At 44.5% G+C, this 17,997-nt stretch overlaps 1 protein-coding gene across 1 annotated transcript in view; it reads left to right on the top strand.

Annotated features, from left to right (window-relative positions):
- The first annotated feature begins 1,861 nt into the window (after positions 1-1,861).
- The window catches only part of LOC126176318 (aspartate aminotransferase, cytoplasmic-like), a 103,907-nt gene continuing 87,771 nt past the window's right edge, over positions 1,862-17,997 (top strand). Inside the window, exon 1 of the mRNA XM_049923468.1 lies at positions 1,862-2,024. Within this exon, the coding sequence (XP_049779425.1) occupies positions 1,862-2,024 (163 nt within the window). The remainder of the gene's footprint in view (positions 2,025-17,997) is intronic.

The following is a 17,997-nucleotide window of genomic DNA, read 5'->3' as shown; positions in this document are numbered from 1 at the left end:
CTTCTTGCAGCGGTGTACCGTAGGTCTCTAGAAGAGCGTAGCGTTCCAAAGGATTGGAAAAGGGCACAGGTCATCCCCATTTTCAAGAAGGGACGTCGAACAGATGTGCAGAACTATAGACCTATATCTCTAACGTCGATCAGTTGTAGAATTTTGAAACACGTATTATGTTCGAGTATAATGACATTTCTGGAGACTAGAAATCTAGTCTGTAGGAATCAGCATGGGTTTCGAAAAAGACGATCGTGTGAAACCCAGCTCGCGCTATTCGTCCACGAGACTCAGAGGGCCATAGACACGGGTTCCCAGGTAGATGCCGTGTTTCTTGACTTCCGCAAGGCGTTCGATACAGTTCCCCACAGTCGTTTAATGAACGAAGTAAGAGCATATGGACTATCAGACCAATTGTGTGATTGGGTTGAAGAGTTCCTAGATAACAAAATGGTTCAAATGGCTCTGAGCACTATAGGACTTAACATCTGTGGTCATCAGTACCCTAGAACTTAGAACTACTTAAACCTAACTAACCTAAGGACATCACACACATCCATGCCCGAGGCAGGATTCGAACCTGCGACCGTAGCAGTCACGCGGTTCCGGACTGAGCGCCTAGAACCGTTAGACCACCGCGGCCGGCTCCTAGATAACAGAACGCAGCATGTCATTCTCAACGGAGAGAAGTCTTCCGAAGTAAGAGTGATTTCAGGTGTGCCGCAGGGGAGTGTCGTAGGACCGTTGCTATTCACAGTATACATAAATGACCTTGTGGATGACATCGGAAGTTCACTGAGGCTTTTTCCGGATGATGCTGTGGTATATCGAGAGGTTGTAACAATGGAAAATTGTACTGAAATGCAGGAGTATCTGCAGCGAATTGACGTATGGTGGAGGGAATGGCAATTCAATCTCAATGTAGACAAGTGTAATGTGCTGCGAATACATAGAAAGAAAGATCCCATATCATTTAGCTACAATATAGCAGGTCAGCAACTGGAAGCAGTTAATTCCATAAATTATCTGGGTGTACGCATTAGGAGTGATTTAAAATGGAATGGTCATATAAAGTTAATCGTCGGTAAAGCAGATGCCAGTCCGAGATTCATTGGAAGAATCCTAAGGAAATGCAATCCGAAAACAAAGGAAGTAGGTTACAGTAAGCTTTTCGCCCACTGCTTGAATACTGCTCAGCAGTGTGGGATCCGTACCATATAGGGTTGATAGAAGAGACAGAGAAGATCCAACGGAGAGCAGCGCGCTTCATTACAGGATCATATAGTAATCGCGAAAGCGTTACGGAGATGATAGATAAACTGCAGTGGAAGACTCTGCAGGAGAGACGCTCAGTAGCTGGGTACAGGCTTTTGTTGAAGTTTCGAGAACACACCTTCACCGAGGGTTCAAGCAGTATATTGCTCCCTCCTACGTATATCTCGCGAAGAGACCATGAGGATAAAATCAGAGAGATTAGGGCCCACACAGAGGCATACCGACAATCCTTCTTTTCACGAACAATACGAGGCCGGAATAGAAGGAAGAACCGACAGAGGTAATCGAGGTACCCGCCGCCACACACCGTCAGGTGGCTTGCGGAGTACGGACGTAGATGTAGAACTGAATCTAATCTAAGAAACAATAAGGACGCCACCTGGTTTTCTCGATATGCATTCCATGGCGCCGGTCTCGAAACGCGGTATGGCCACGTGTATTTCCCAGTGTCGACACGCCGAGAATACGTTGGCGGAGGAAGTGGGCCAGCGAACTGCGCGGCGCCAAGGCCACGCGCGGTCGGTCGCGATGCCCCCTCCCCAGATAAACCGCGGCACGTGGCGGCCGCGTCCCGCGAACGGCGGCAGTGTTCGCCATGAGGCCGAGCGGACAGGCGCTGCGATCGCTGGCCGCCAAGGCGTCGGCGTCCGCGTCTGTCTTCCGCGCCGTCGACTCGGCGCCGCCGCTCGAGATCTTCAGCGTGGTGGCAGGCTTCGCGCGCGACACCCACCCCAGCAAGGTCGACCTCGGCATCGGCGGTGAGTCCGGCAGAGGTCTTGGGTAAACAAGGCGGTACCAGAGGCTGTAGGCAGTATTCCGTCACGCACCGCTCCTCAACACACTTTCTTTCTTTTCTTTCTTTTGCTTGTGCCGTTTTTCCCGCGGATACGCAGGGTCGGCATGGTTAATCGGATGTGGCAATGTTAGTTGAAGAGGTGGCCGGATGCCCTTCCTGCCGCCACCCCGTGTGTACCCCAACTGTCTGCGACTAGTGTAATCCATGGAATAGTGCGAAAGTGTTCAGATGTCTGCGAGCCGTGTAACTGAGGCGGGACGTGGGGACCAGCTCGGTATTCACCTAGGGGGATGTGGAAAACCGCCTAAAAACCACATGCAGGCTGGCCGGCACACCGGCCCTCGTCGTTAATGCGCCCGGCAGATTCGATCCGGGGCCCGCGCGCCTACCCGAGTCCAAGAAGCAACGCGTTAGCGGGCTCGGCTAACCTGGCGGCTCGCACCGCTCCTCAACACACTGCCTGTTAAAGGGGGCGAGGAAACGAAACAAAACATCGAGGGTTGAGAGGGTATGTTAAGTTACAGCAGTGATTGCAAAATCGAGTCAAAATTCTAAGGAACTGGGCAATATGACCCCACCTAACAATATCTCGTTGCACTCCCTCTGGACCGGAAGCATGCTCTGGTTCGATTAGAAAAGGAGTCATAAGATCGTTGTATCCTCTCCCGAGGCAAAGTGGCCCACAACTGTTGTAACAAGTCCTTGACATCCTCGGTATTGCTGGTCCCACGTGCAGTAGTGGAAATTGGTAGTAATACAGTATCTGAACAATACTTCGGTCGAATTTACTACGAAACTTGTAGATACATATGAGACATAAGCAATCATGACAAAATTACGCCGGCCGGTGTGGCCGAGCGGTTCTAGGCGCTTCAGTCTGGAACCGCGCGACCGCTACGGTCGCAGGTTCGAATCCTGCATCGGGCATGGATGTGTGTGATGTCCTTAGGTTAGTTAGGTTTAAGTAGTTCTAAGTTCTAGGGGACTGATGACCTCAGATGTTAAGTCCCATAGTGCTCAGAGCCATTTGCAAAATTACATAGTTTCTTTCTCAACACGAATAACAACGTTAGGCGTTTGCGTTTCCTGTACGGAAATTGGTATAACGGCACTCACTGCCCTGTTGTGTTATACTTTGCCCAACCTCCGTTCTTCCTAATCACCAGAAAAATTCTCGTCGGTCTGGGTTTTGTTAGGGTTTGTTGTTCTCGCAATGAAGTTGTCGCCCACTCTTCTCGTATTGCACTTTGTTCACAACCGACCTCAAATTGCCTTCCAATCCATAAATACGCCTTGCAAGTAGTCCCCAAAGGTTTTCCATGGGATTCAGATCCGCGCTACTGCAGGCCAGGGCAAGATACCGATATCTTTATCCTCGAACCACTTCTTGGTTGTAGCAGAAACACGCACAGACCCATTATCCTATTGAAATATTAGACTATCGTCCCCTTCTTTCACATAGGTTCTCATTAATTCTGCCTCAAGCATCTCAGTGTACATGTTACAGTCAATTCTAATGTTCACCCAAGCAAAGAGTGACTTACCTTTAGCGCAGTGGTCTGTCCAAATCATAAGAGTTCCACCACCAAAATTCTGCTAGTTCTCACCTGGTACTCTGTTCTCAGATAATGCCGATAGCAATAAAATTCATCTGGCCCTTCTAAATTGAACGTCTTTTCATCAATGAAGATCTCTTTATCCCATTCTCATGTCCGTGACATAGGTTTCCCAGCAAACTCCAATCTAGCCTGTTCACGTTTGGGTTTTTGAACAGGTTTCTGGGATAATTTCTTTGACAAAATTTGTTGTACCCGTCTGGCTGTTACTGACCACTATAAATCAGCAACAAATTGAGAAGAATAATGGTTTGTTGCCCTTGCTTTCCGCAAAAGAACCGTTTCCCAGACAATTTTCTGCTAAGCCTAAATTTTGCGTTCTGTCCATATAGTGCGCCCAGTGTAACGAAATGATCAACACCGCACTCGAACGTTTCAACTTCTTGGCGATTGGTTGATCAGAGTGACCCATTTCCTTGTACGCACCAATTTTTGCCTTCTCATCTGATGATAACTGTTTTCCACGTGACATTGTCGCAGTCGTGGTTTAGGTACGCAACACGCACTGTCACTAATGGTGTCAGTTTCCCATCTGCAGTGTAAACGCCCTTATGTTCTCACTAATAAAGCACAGAGCCGACTGCATTTACACCGAGCTCACCCTCTACCAACTGAATCGTTGACGTCTTGTTATACACTGTACTGCTGACATTTGACTGCATTTCATACTATTCCATATACAGTATGCCCAACTGTCCCAACCGACAGTGTTAATTTTCCTGCAAATATCCATGCCTTACTCATTTCCGCTACTGTACGTTCTACTGAGGACAGATCTGGAGATCTTACCGACCATGGGAGTATCTCAACATTACGCAGACAGTTCATGGAGACAAATACCCAGTGCGTGTCTTGTTGAAAAATGGCAACACGAAGTTGTCACACGAGGCATAACACGTGAGGTTTCAGAATGTCTGTGATATACTGTTTTTCCTTTATGGCTCGCTCGATAACCATCAGCCGTGACCTAAAGTGATATCCGATGACACCTCACGCTATGACGCCAGAAGTAACACTCCTATGTTTCTCCGAAGTACTTAGACATCACATCTACCGATTTCAGACCATTCGGATAATTCCTTCGTGGTGCATGTTTTTTCGTCTTCGAGTGTGTTTATTTTATGTTATTTATTTATTTACCTCTTTGTTCGAGAGACTTTATTTACAATAATATGCAGTACACACTTTAGTAAAATGTAGAGTAATATAAAACTATAGTCTTTCAAAAGTCTTGGTAGCCAAAACAGTAACGTGTTTGTGTTACTTAAATACCTAACGATAGTGTTTTCACGTGAACAACACTCTTCTCCATTCAACATTTTTTTTAGCTGATGAAAGTCGCAAGAAAAACTCAGAACGACAATGAGATGGCTGAAATTATTTTCCTTTAGGTGTCTTCTCGAATGTTAGGTTTCAAACTAGTTACAAGACGTCAACATCACTTTCCATGTTCAGGCGACTGCAGTTTTTGTTTTCATAATGGCTAGTCTAGTTTCATGCGATTTAAAGAATTTCTTTTTCCAACAAAAATGCTGTATTTATATTTCAACGCTGGGTGAGCATTTCTTAGATGACTTTCAAGACGCACAGTCCACAATGAGACGTAACTGAGGACGTCATGACACATAACAAACTGTAGTAACTGCACGTTGTCTTTTTCAACAAACGTCAATTCATCCCTAATACAGTCACAATCTTCTTTTAGCAGACATTGTTACTCAGCCTACAGAAGCAATAAAAGTGCTGTTTCCTTCTATAGAGCACAACAAGCGTAATACTGTATTAAGAATGCAGAGCGCAGATTAAAGAATGTGTTGTCTTCGCAATAACTTGGTGACGCACAAGGCAAACCTGATATTGCCAACTCTACAAAAAATGCACCCGCTGACTGTAACAGAAATATAAAATTTTTGACTTGTCTAAGCGCCGGCCAGTGTGGCCACGCGGTTAAAGGCGCTTCAGTCTGGAACCGCGCGACCGCTACGGTCGCAGGTTCGAATCCTGCCTCGGCCATGGATGTATGTGATGTCCTTAGGTTAGTTAGGTTTAATTAGTTCTAAGTTCTAGGGGACTGATGACCTCAGATGTTAAGTCCCATAGTGCTCAGAGCCATTTGAACTTGTCTAAGCGCATGTTTCTGCTTTCTTCTGAGATGTCTGCGCTCCCCTTTATACCTCTCACACACTCCTCCCACTCCTCCCCCCCCCGTCCCCTCTCACTGGTTGCGCGAACTACTGGAATACAAGGTCACAATGAGACACTACGATAGAACAGCGACAATTTGCCAACTTTCGCCGAGCGAAGAATGCAGTCACAGAGACATTGCTAGTCTGATGAGTGTCTGCAGAAGCAGGCCCTACTGATTAGGATATTACGTGACTATTTGATGAAGAGAATCGCGCAGATCTGTTCCTAAGGAAGCGCGGCCGAGAGCCAAATGAAAGAGACAGGCGATTAACCACAAGAGAGATTAAGCGTGTTCTTCGATTAACTGCAACTAAAACTGCATTCCAGCTGCTGCAAGAATGTGGGAAGCAAGTGATTCAACTGTCAGCCTGCAGCCGGCAAAACTACGGGGCGGTAATACACCAGCGCTCCGCCAGCTGGCATATGTCACGTGTTGGGTTTACTTCGGCCGCTGCTAAGTGCCGTCCGTGTTGTTTATAGGTCAACATGGCGTACAGCTATTTCAAAACGACTTTACGTTTCATCTTTTGTTCAGACTTCGCCCATCCCTATGCGCTTGACGTCGAACGATTTCCTCGTGACTACGTTAAAATACCACCGCAAGGTCTAATAGGAATCCTCCTGTCCATAGTTAGTAGTACCAGTACGTCGCCGCGCGGGATTAGCCGAGCAGTCTAGGGCGCTGCAGTCATGGACTGTGCGGCTGGTCCCGGCGGAGATTCGAGTCCTCCCTCGGGCATGGGTGTATGTGTGTTTGTCCTTAGGATAATTTAGGTTAATTAGCGTGTAAGCTTAGGGACTGATGACCTTAGCAGTTAAGTCCCATAAGATTTCACACACATTTGAACATTTTTGAACCAGTACGTCAAGATGATTAACGACACAGCGTGCGACAGGCCGCTACAGGAGGCGAACCGTGGACTATATTTCTGTCATTCCGACGGCAACGTAAGGCCCGATATGGTCTATCACGCCGGTCTCAGGGTACGAACGATACAGATATTCAAACTGCCATTCCAGAACCTGCACACGTCGTCATTGCGGCACTCTGACCCAATGGCAGCGTACAGGATCAAATTGCCGAACGACGTGTACAATTCCGAAACTATCCAGCTTACATTTTCAGAAATGTCCGTGCAACCCACGCTGACTGCCCTACCAGTAACTTACACAGTAGTCCTTGCCACGCCTACAGCTTTTCCCAGCCAGTTGCATGGTTTTCTCCGATTATCATGTCCTGCTATCTCACCGCACTTCAGTCCATCTGACGATATGACCACCACAGAACTCCCCTGACAGGTACCACAATACACCCTTTACTCCTTCATTTTACCAACCAAGGCTTTAAAACTAGATCGTTGCACACCGAGGAACATGTGCACAAACAATGTCTGCCGCGTCGGCGTAAAAATCATCGCCACTCGCCCACGATTCCCCACAAAACTCTTATCCAAGACGATGGAAACGCAGTCCGACCTGCTGACAGTCCCATGCACTAGTGATGACCAACACGTTTTGCTGGAAGGGCAACCAGTGGAGGCCGCCACCAACACAGCAGCGACCAGTGTGCAGGCTGAGACACCTGTCTCGCTGCCAAACCCTCATGATCTCTCTTGCATGAACATTGGACAGACCCTTGGCACAGCGGCATGGAGTAATGGCATGGAAGACGAAATGTCTCCTACTAGGGTCTGTCTGCCCTCCTGAACAAGACTGCCCATTAATATCAGAATCGACACATGATGGCTGGTGGGAAGGATCCTCCTTGCAGTCCCATTCCCACTCTGCTCCCTGCGATGGTAGACATGCATTCACAACTACTAGAACAGGTATAATGGTTCGCCACATTGGACATCAACATGATCAGCACCGTACCAAAGTTGTAGCTCCGGTATGATATACTTCAGGCCTCTCACATCGATGCCACCCATCTTCAGGAAGTTCGTGTTGCCACGCTACTAACAATCTATAGCTATGAATCATACACATCTGTAGGCAATCACTCAAGGTGCAGAATTGCCTTTTTCACATGTGAAGAGACCGCAGTCACAGACACAATACTCCACCCATCTGGCTGGGGCATAGCTGTAACCATCTCTGACACACACTTTGTCAATATCTACACCCCGTATGGCTTCACAAATCATTGCAGCTGTCCACGTTCTTCACAGATGACGTGGCCCTTTTGTTTTCCAGGTGCTATTATCACTTTGTTGTGGTCAGTGTTTTCAACTGTGTCCTTCATACAAAGGCCACATGTGGCTGAGACTGCTTCACCATGGCAGAGCCACTACTATCAGCATCAAACAATGTATGTCTCTACTGCAGTTGGCACAATGTGCCACACCCACACAGCCACCACACACAGCTGACTCTGCTTCACCCAGGTAATTCCGTTTCTATCAGCACCACACAGTGTACGACCCCAGCACAGCTTGGCACTGTGACTGGCAGTCTGACAAAACAAATGACTTCGTGATGTGCGACCACACCCCATATGCTGACACATCTGTGTGTGAGTGACGCTCCATTTGTGACTACTCAGTAGTACTCAAGACAGGTTTATCTATTCGAGGAGACTATCCTAGTCGCCTCAACATTTTACACGTCACTGAGTCCTCTCTCACTCCACTAATAATGACTGCCTCATCTCGGCTTCCAGACTATCACAGACAGTCACTGCACAGGCTTCACCCATCAAAGTTCGCTCTGTCTAATAAATTAGCGACTCACAACAATCAGAACATCCTCTCAACACACACCATCACTTTGATCGAATCAGAGTCCCTTTGGTACATGTAGCCTCCAAATGCTGATATCCTCACCATTCACACCCCATCCCTTCTCTCTTCAGTCGCATCACCAGTGTCCTGTGTGGACACACCGTATGTTTCCCACATCAGCCACAGATATACCACCTGTTCAGCATCTGTATGACACCCACTGTGACTTCGAGAAACAGCTCAGTCATGTCTTGCAAAAGTGTCATTAATGGTACAACTGGTGCATCTGCACCTCATCGCCTATGAGAAACGGTCCAGCTCTTCGTGGTTTCTTTCCCAGCCATAACGTGTTTGGTCAGAAGAGATTCACACCTGCAAGAAACAGTCCAGCCAAGCTCACCTTCCAGGCCAGCCACGATGCGGCTGGTCAGGCAAACTTACCATACACAACCCCCGACATCAACCGATCGCCACTTCACCCCATTGACCTCAGCACTGCTCCTTTGTTTCCTACCTTGTGCTCCACACCTCCACACTGTCAGAGGGGGGGGGGGGCGCTCAGTGGTGGCTATCGTCCACAATAACAACAACACTAACCAGCGAGAGTGACGTTGTGAACTCTCTCTGACTGTTAGTAAGCACTGCGCTCTGTTCATGAGCAAACATCTCATTTAATCGCCTTCAACAAAGTGGTATTACTCTACTTACAGATCGTGTATTCGATATTCTTCGTCCGTCTGTGTCCCTATATTCCATGATGTAATACTGAAAATTATTCTCTTACATTTTTCCAGACTTCGCTACTTTGGTTACAATATTGCATTATTGCAACTGAGAAATCCTTTTTTTTTTTAATTTTTGGTCCTAATTTGCCTTAAGGTTCTTGAAGACGGGTATAAAGCTGCAGAAACAGTAGTCCAATGATACCTATCACTTGCATTGTTGTACGCAAAAGTGTCATTGCATTTAACTGTACAAGTGACATTATCTTTTTTTCGCTTGAAATGATAAAGTGCAGTTTACACGTAGTTCTTGCATGACACATGACTGATTGGCTTTATGGAAAGGATTTTGGGGATAATAAGACATTTCGTTTCTAGCTCAGAAACAATTTATCCATAATATTACCTATTCATCAAATCTCCTGTACATGTTTACTTGAACTAAAAATCGTAATTTTGCGACTTCCTTCTGTTATAATTCATTATATCTGTTTAGACAGGTCGAAGAATATGAAAGACAGTAATATTAATCCCACTTGCAGTTCAGAGCGCCCAGTTTCATAGATCTCACACAGTAACGGTAGACTGACTCTGGCGAACAGTTCTACACCTTTCGAATAGTTTTACTTTCGCAGTTTTGCGAGTTTCAGTTTGATGTGTATCTTGTACTTTGTGTACCATAATAGTTTATTCCATTTTTACAATTCACATTCAGATTTTACGAAACGGAGCTGGTTGTGCACGCAGCTTAACCACAGTCTAATACAACAGTCGCGACACTCAGTGCTGTAAAAGTTGTTACCGTTTGACAGCTGGAGCGACGCTAGTGCTCCAAGCGGCGAGAAAGGAGAACTTCAGATGCGTCGTAAGCGTGATGTTTGTTTTGCATCCATTTCTTACTTGATATAGGAAATGTTTGGATTTTTTTTGCCTCCAAGAGTTTGTGTAATATCAGAAGACATAGATGTTTCTAAAAATGATTCTAAAATAAGTGCAAGTATGGGTAAAACTCATGAATCCAGTGGCAAGTTCCAATACATTTGTGAAGAAACACTTGTGATGTTGAACAGAACTACAGCTTATCATGCTATCAACAGAATATAAACACATAGATTCACACATAAGAAGCACACCTCTACATGCAAAAGGAATCGATGCCGCATTTGTCATTCCATAGGCGTACCGTGTTTTACTCATTGTCGTTTGTTGCCACAAGTACGACATTCACTTTATATTCTTGTAAGTGGGACAAGCATCTGCCAAATAGTGGGAGAAATATACTGTGAGAGAAAACCCCAAATCCTCAAAGCCAATAACACTGTCAGAAGTGCTGCCATATGTTAAATTTGCCATTACAGACTAGTCATCCAATGACATATGTACTAGTTTATCAGTATCGGAGAAATGCTGTACCTTTTGCTTTAAAAGTTGGAACATATTGTCACTTATCCCACATTTTATTTGTATTCCTTCCATATACCTCTGTAATTTATACACTGATGGAAACAAATCATTCTGACAAAACCTGTATGCCTGAGTGCTTTACTATGATAATTGTTTTGTCTTTCCATCCTGCAGATGTCATGATAGTCTGGTTGAACAACAAGCTAAGGACACCTCTTTTTAAATATTGGGATCCTATAGTCTTCAAAATTTGTTTGTCCTTCTTCACTTGATCCTTCTGATACAGTTTCTGTTGCTGTCTGTACTTAAAATGATGAGCACCTTCCTTGTACCATAACAGTATTGCACGAAGTCTAGCGATCTGCACATTCTGATACTCCACAAACATTTCTAAACACAAATAACTGCACTTAATTTTATTACTTCGTCATCAAAGCAGGTCTGTGTTGACGATTCGGATGAATCTGGCTCTGATGTATGGGAAGTTGAACTGGCTGTTTTTGTGCCCTAGGAGTGTTTTACAGCTTTAGAGGGATTTTCAAACCTTTGTGACAGTCTCCTCTTCATCGTCTGTTGAGGTGGCGTATTTGGAATGTCAAACAATGCGGTTAAGTGCATTCCACACGAGTTTATTATTATCTGCATTGAAGAACTGGTTTTGTTCGACATGTAGCAGACAAAACTTAATATTATTATAAAGATAAACAGGGTCTTTTTTCATCAGATCTTTTCGTCTACTATTCACTAGCCATTTTCTACTCCTAAAATGAAACATTAGTCATCAATATACGTGTAATTTGCAAGCGAATCCTGACCTTGCAGTTTAGAAAAATTATGGTACTAGAATATACCTCTCAGGGTCCTTAGGAAACCTAAAAAATCACATGTAGTATCTAATTCTTGTTGTTGCTGCAATTTATTGAGCTAAGTTACTCTCCCATTTGTAAAACCACTCTACAAACCATAATAAAGAACTAGTATTTGCGTTCGATTTCACGATCGTGCGAACTCAACAGTTTTGCTGTGCGGAGTGGCCGTGCGGTTTGAGGTGCCATGTCACCGACTGGGCGGCCCCTCCCGCTGGAGGTCCGAGTTCTCCTTTGGGCATGAATGTGTGCGTTGTTCTTAGCATAAGGTAGTTGAAGTAGTGTGTAAGTGTAGGAACCGATGACCTCAGCAGTTTGGTCCCTTAGGAATCCACACACACACATTAACTCAACAGTTTAACTTACTGGCCGCTTGGAGCGCTGCTGGCGCACTAGGCAACAAAATCGAGGCGAAGTATCGCGACTGTTATGTTAGACTGTGGTTTAACTGTAAGAGTATTCACCCTCCTTCGTTTAAGCAAAAAATTTACAGCCTTTTCTTTGACACTGAACGATATTAGTGTGTATGTCTTATTTGGACTAAGATGGTGCTTTGTTTTTCATCTGTACGTTAATTATTACAATAATCATTGTTCGACCCATAGTTCGTGAAATCGCCAGTTATTCCTGGTTTCTTCTACTGTTTCCATACTTTCTAACGAAACGTCGTCATCATTTCAATGAATATCCAATAAATTAACTAATAAGCAACATATATGTAGGTCTTCAGAAGAAGTACATGGTTTCGATTGCATACCAGATTCTTCATATTTCATCTCTGCAAGGCTAGAAACATTAACTGGATTCCACATTACTGTGAAACTCTGAAACCTGCACAAAGACGTGTGCTGTTAGCTAGCATAGATGAAGAAAATACAAAGAAAATTACTTCAGTTTTATCTCCATTATTAACACTTGGCGACACTGCAAAGGCAACGGTTATTTTTATGGTCATTACATGAGTTGCAAGTTCAAGAGAATAGTAACTGGGAACAGTTGTATCAGAGAAATTATCAACGAAAACTGAAATTCATTTTACACATTACGATCATGTTGTGTTGTGTTATTTGTGTACTGTTGTGTCGTCAACGAAGGTTGTGCATCCATCGTGTTGCACACGCGGTATGTGCCGCAGACATGGCAGGGGTGTACATTCCTCCAGTCCCTGACGACCTACGCATTTGGCAATTTTCAGCTTTTTTATTTTTTTTAATTACTTGCGAGTCTAAGCAGTGAACAGTCTGACAGGGCCAGAATGAGATTTTCACTCTTCTTCGCAGAAGAGATTCTGTGAAGTTTGGAAGGTAGGAGACGAGGTACTGGCAGAATTGAAGCTGTGAAGACGAGTCGTGAGTCGTGCTTGGGTAGCTCAGTTGGTAGAACACTTGCCCACAAAAGGCAAAGATCCCGAGTTCGAATCTCGGTCCGGCATACTGTTTTAATCTGTCAGGAAGTTTCAGTCTGACAGTGTATTCCTTTCGGTGTATTCTTCCTGTATGAAAAATTTCAGGACAGGTTTTGACATGTCGAACTGTACAGTTCTCCTGCGAGTCCAGAACATGCAATGTATTTAATGAGGCGTGTAAACAGCTTCTGAAGCTTGTGGGCCAAGGATACGCTCCTTTCAGGATGCAGAAAGCTGAAGTATTCAGCGACTGCGAGATACTAAGCCTCCCTTCTCCCTTGCAGAAAAGATGGCGGTGCTATCTTGACACTAGCAAAAACATCCTGCAAGCTTTCCCTTGGGCTAGGGATGGCTGGGCCAACAAAAGAAGAAGATAACAGTGCAACTGGGCATCCCTTGGAAGAGGTGCCTCATCCTAGTCGATGCAGAGGGTATCCAAGGGAGAGGGGAGCTGGAGCTCTCAGCAGCTTTCCCCCTAAAACCTGGGACCCAAGGTCGCATAGCAACATCTACAGAGGTGAACAGCCCTGGCATGTCTGCAACTAAAACCTGAAATGAAAAACTGCTGGGAAACTGTGGGACCAGAGATGTAGATTGATGCAGCTGCCTGTTGGAGCAGTCCAGGAAGGAACAACTGGGGGGCCAGAGGCGACTAATCAATTGCTCAAGGGAACACACAAAGCAACTGACTGGAGCCTGTCAGTGAGGTGCTAGGAACAGAGGATGCTGACAGGCTGGCAGATTGTCAGCAGCTGGGAGCCAGGTTTCATCCAACAAGGCTACTGAACGACATGCAATGCAATGGCACGGTTTCAGCAGGTGCTGGGGGCACTGAGAAGCAGGGCTTGACCATTGCCACTGGAGGAGCAGTGGTACTGACAGCAGACGAGATGTCAACAGAGCGCCAGTGGTGGCAGGACAGAGAGCTCAACCAATGCAGCTGCCAGTGCAATGATGGGATGGCTGATGATTCACTGGTGGCGCTGGGACACATGCTTGACCAAGGCGTCCAATGGGACAATGGTAAGATTGCTGACAGGCTGCCAGTGACACTGGGAACGCAGCTGTTGGCCCGACTTTGCAATGGAAATGGGCTCGACTAGTGTGGCTGCTGGCATGATGTGTGACATAATGGTGCAGTGTCAGCAGCACTGGGAAATAGGACTCAACTAATGTTGCCACTGGGAACATGACAGTGCCAACAGACAGCATGGCACCAGCTGAATGCCAGTGTCACTGGGAGACAGAACTCCACCAATGCAGCTACCACAAAGCCAGTCTGGCAGTGGTCACTGAAACACAAATGCATGGCATCGAATAGAATAATTTTATTGTCTTTAGGCCATTAAGGCAATAGACAAAGTGATTGCAATAGAACAATTGGTTTGTTATTACAGTGTAATATTACAGCTGATGAAATCCTACAAAGTCATACTTGTAACACAATATAATTCCTGTTGCAAAAGAGCAATAGATTTGTTATTACTGTATAATATTACAATTGACAAGGTCATACATACAATACAATATAATTCATGTTGCAAAAGAACAATAGGTTTGTTATTACAGGGTAATATTACGATTGGTGAAATCCTACAAAGTCATACTTATATTACTATATAATTCCTGTTGCAAAATAGTAATCGGTTTATTATTACAGTATAATATTACAACTGATAAAATCCTATATGTTGTAGAATGTGTGGGCAACTAACCAGTCATACAGTGCTTGTTTGAATGGTTGCTCTGGTAAATCTTGCTTAGCTAGTGGAAGTTTATTAAATAATTTTGGCCTCATTAGTTCATAACTGTTCAATGATTTGAGAGTCTGTAGAATGGAGTATAAATATATCTATTCGTCCTAATGTTGTAGCAATGTATATTTTCTCTGCATTTAGTTTCGGGTAGCTTCTTTTTCGTGTAGATTAAGACATAGTACGTATATAGGTTTACTACTGTCATAATTTTTTGCTCAGAAAACAGAGGTTTACAGTGTGCCTTATATCATGAGCCTGTTATTACCCTAATAGGTTTTTTCTGCAGTAGAAGGATGTCAAGCACACAACTGGAGTTTCCCCATAAAATGATACCATAGGTTATTATGCTTTGGAAGAATGAGAGATAGTATATTCTAACATAATTTTTAGGTACAGAATCCATTAGTCGCCTTAACAGATAGCTTACTCTAGACAACTTACCACTAAGATACTTGACATGTTGACCCCAAGATAATTTGTCATCCAACTGTAGCCCTAAAAACTTAACATAACTAGGATCATCCGATGGTAGCTTGTCTTTTAGACTAAATACTATCTGCTGAGTTTTATTTTCACTAAGCAAAAATCCATTTGCTTTAAACCAGTATGATGCTTGAGCAACTGTCTCTGTAATACAAGTTTTAAGGCTATTGAGGTCATTACTGCTGTTCAGAAAAGTTGTATCATTTGCATATAGTACAGTTTTTTATTTAATACATGACAGCAGGTCATTAATCATTATTAGGAACAGGAAAGGGCCTAGTACAGATCCCTGTGGGACACCTACCTTAACTACTTATACACTGGACAATTCTTTTCCACACAGACAGCTTGCTAACGGTTCTGTAAAAATGATCTTAATAGTTTAAGGCTCTTACCTCTAACACCATGTAAGTCCTATTTTTCAAGTAGTAGTGTATGTTCTACACAGTCAAAGGCTTTGCTTAGGTCACAAAAACTAACCTGAGCAAAGTCTTTATCCTCAAGTACTTGATGGATGTATTTTACAGCAGCATCTATCGCATCATTTGTTGACATGTTTTCCCTAAAACCATATTGAGATCTACTAATAATTCCTATATTATCAAAGTAATCAGATTATTGTTTTTAAATCGTGCATTCCAGAACTTTAGAAAAAGATGGGACTACGTAAATTGGCCGGTAACTTGAGGCAGAGCCTTTAACCCCTTTTTTATAAACTGAAACTACCCTAGACATAGCAGACATGGAAAAGGCGTGCCCAGAGGGCAGAGCTGGGGTGGGGTGGTGGGAGTGCCGTTGGTGCTAAGAACAAGAATATATGAAAGGTCTGCAAACGTGAAAAACGACAGAATGATGAGTGCGACTGAGCATGCATGGTGCCCAGGTAGCAGACTGTATAGTGAGTGTAGGAGCACACAAACAGAAGCACCAGAAGCGAGAGAAAAAATCCTGATGGAACATGAAAAATACCATGCAGGAAACTAATACTGGGACACGAGAAGAGAAAAGAAAACACTACCATTGCTCTGAAGAAATGGTAAAGATGACGTGCAGAATATCACAGGAAGGGTGTACACTGGAGGGAGGAAACGCATCAAATGAGAAACATCTACGCCACAGAACCGGAAAAAGCACCAAGTGATTCAAGAGAAACAACACACTGTTGCAAGTTACGCAGAAGAAGAGGCATGGGGGGCAGTGAGCTGGTGCAATATCCTGCTTGCTGCCGCCATGGCTGAGCCAGATGCAGCCGAACCATTTCCAGAATTTCCAGCCATTCCTCACGAATGTGGTGCAACACTTCGTGCCTCTTCTTCTGGATAACATGCTACAGTGTGTGTGTGTGTGTTTTTTTAATCACTTGGTGCTTTATTCCGCTTCTGTGGCCCAATTGCTATTGTGCTAGATAACTACACTGCGAAATGCTGCTTTTGTCCTTGTCCCCATCTTTTGTATCTTTAATTATAACTGCATGCACATGACTGATGCTTGAGTGATGTTTTCCAGAGAGCCTTTAAAAATACTTTTATTACAGTGTCACAACAAATCCGAGTTCAATATAAAACAGAATAACAACTGAGACGACTGCCCTTGATCAGACCACAGCAACATAGTCAAAGTCCATAGTATCAGTAGTCATGATAATCATACTAGCTCAAGTAGACAGTTAAAGTTTCACAGCGGCAATACCATTCCCATAGTGCAGTATTATCCCTGGCGGTGGGGGACTGATGTCGCTGGTGTGGTGAGGTGAAGACTCGGCAGGAAGCTCTGATGGATGAGCTGTGGGATGTGGCCAGCACTTGGCCTGGATCTCTGTCAAGAGCTGCCTGCTTGAGATTGAGCAAATGCAGCCACCATCGCTGTTGTGTGTGTGTGTGTGTGTGTGTGTGTGTGTGTGTGTTGGGGCACTCAAGCTCAACGTCAAGGTCATCAGCGCCCTGACACACATTAAAAGAAACGAATGTGGACAAACTTAGTAAAATGGAAGCATACACGCAAAGATCGCGGGAAAATATGAAAAACGCTGCATAAGGAAATAAAACTTACGGAAAACGAGAAAGGAGCGTCAAAGATGCACGGGAAATAGTCACTGGCTGGCCACTTACGTAAAATATGGGCGAGCCAGTCACCCTGTGAACAAATTAAGGCCCTCTCCCTTAAATCTTGGTAAAAACATTGGACAAATCACAAAACTTTAAAACTTTAACCACATTCGTTTGAGTATTTCCTAAAAATAGCAAATCCGCTGGCAAGTCAACTGTAGCCCGCTGGTCAGAATATAAAACGCAATCCAATAAAGCGTGGCGCACAGTGACCTGGACGACACAAGCAAAACACACCGGAGGATCCTCTCGCTGGGGCCTGCCCTTTCATTCTCAGCAATGCCTATGTGCTCTGGAACCCAGCAGAAAACCATTTACCCCAGTCGTTGTAGCTGGAGGAGGGCATCCTGGATGGTCTGGACTATTTTATCTGCTGGATACAAAGATTTCAATGAGTGAAGGGCATTTGGTGAATCGGAACAGACAAATTTAGGACAGGAAGAGCATCTCATCTGCTCCAGTGCCCACAAGATCACAGACAATTCTGCATCAAAGACAGTAAATGCTTTAGGCAGTCGGACCTTGAGGACACAATCCAGGCAACAACAGAGCAACCAACGGAATCCCCCTGTTTCAACCCACCCTTAAAAACAGCTACATAGTTGTGGTGCTCAGATAAAATACCAGAAAATGTTGCATTAAAAACGGAAGCAAGAGTGAAATCGCT

Source organism: Schistocerca cancellata, chromosome 3 (assembly GCF_023864275.1).
Source record: "Schistocerca cancellata isolate TAMUIC-IGC-003103 chromosome 3, iqSchCanc2.1, whole genome shotgun sequence".
Lineage (NCBI taxonomy): Eukaryota > Metazoa > Arthropoda > Insecta > Orthoptera > Acrididae > Schistocerca > Schistocerca cancellata.
Note: the sequence above shows the minus strand (reverse complement) of the source record. Positions and strands in the feature narration are given on the sequence as shown.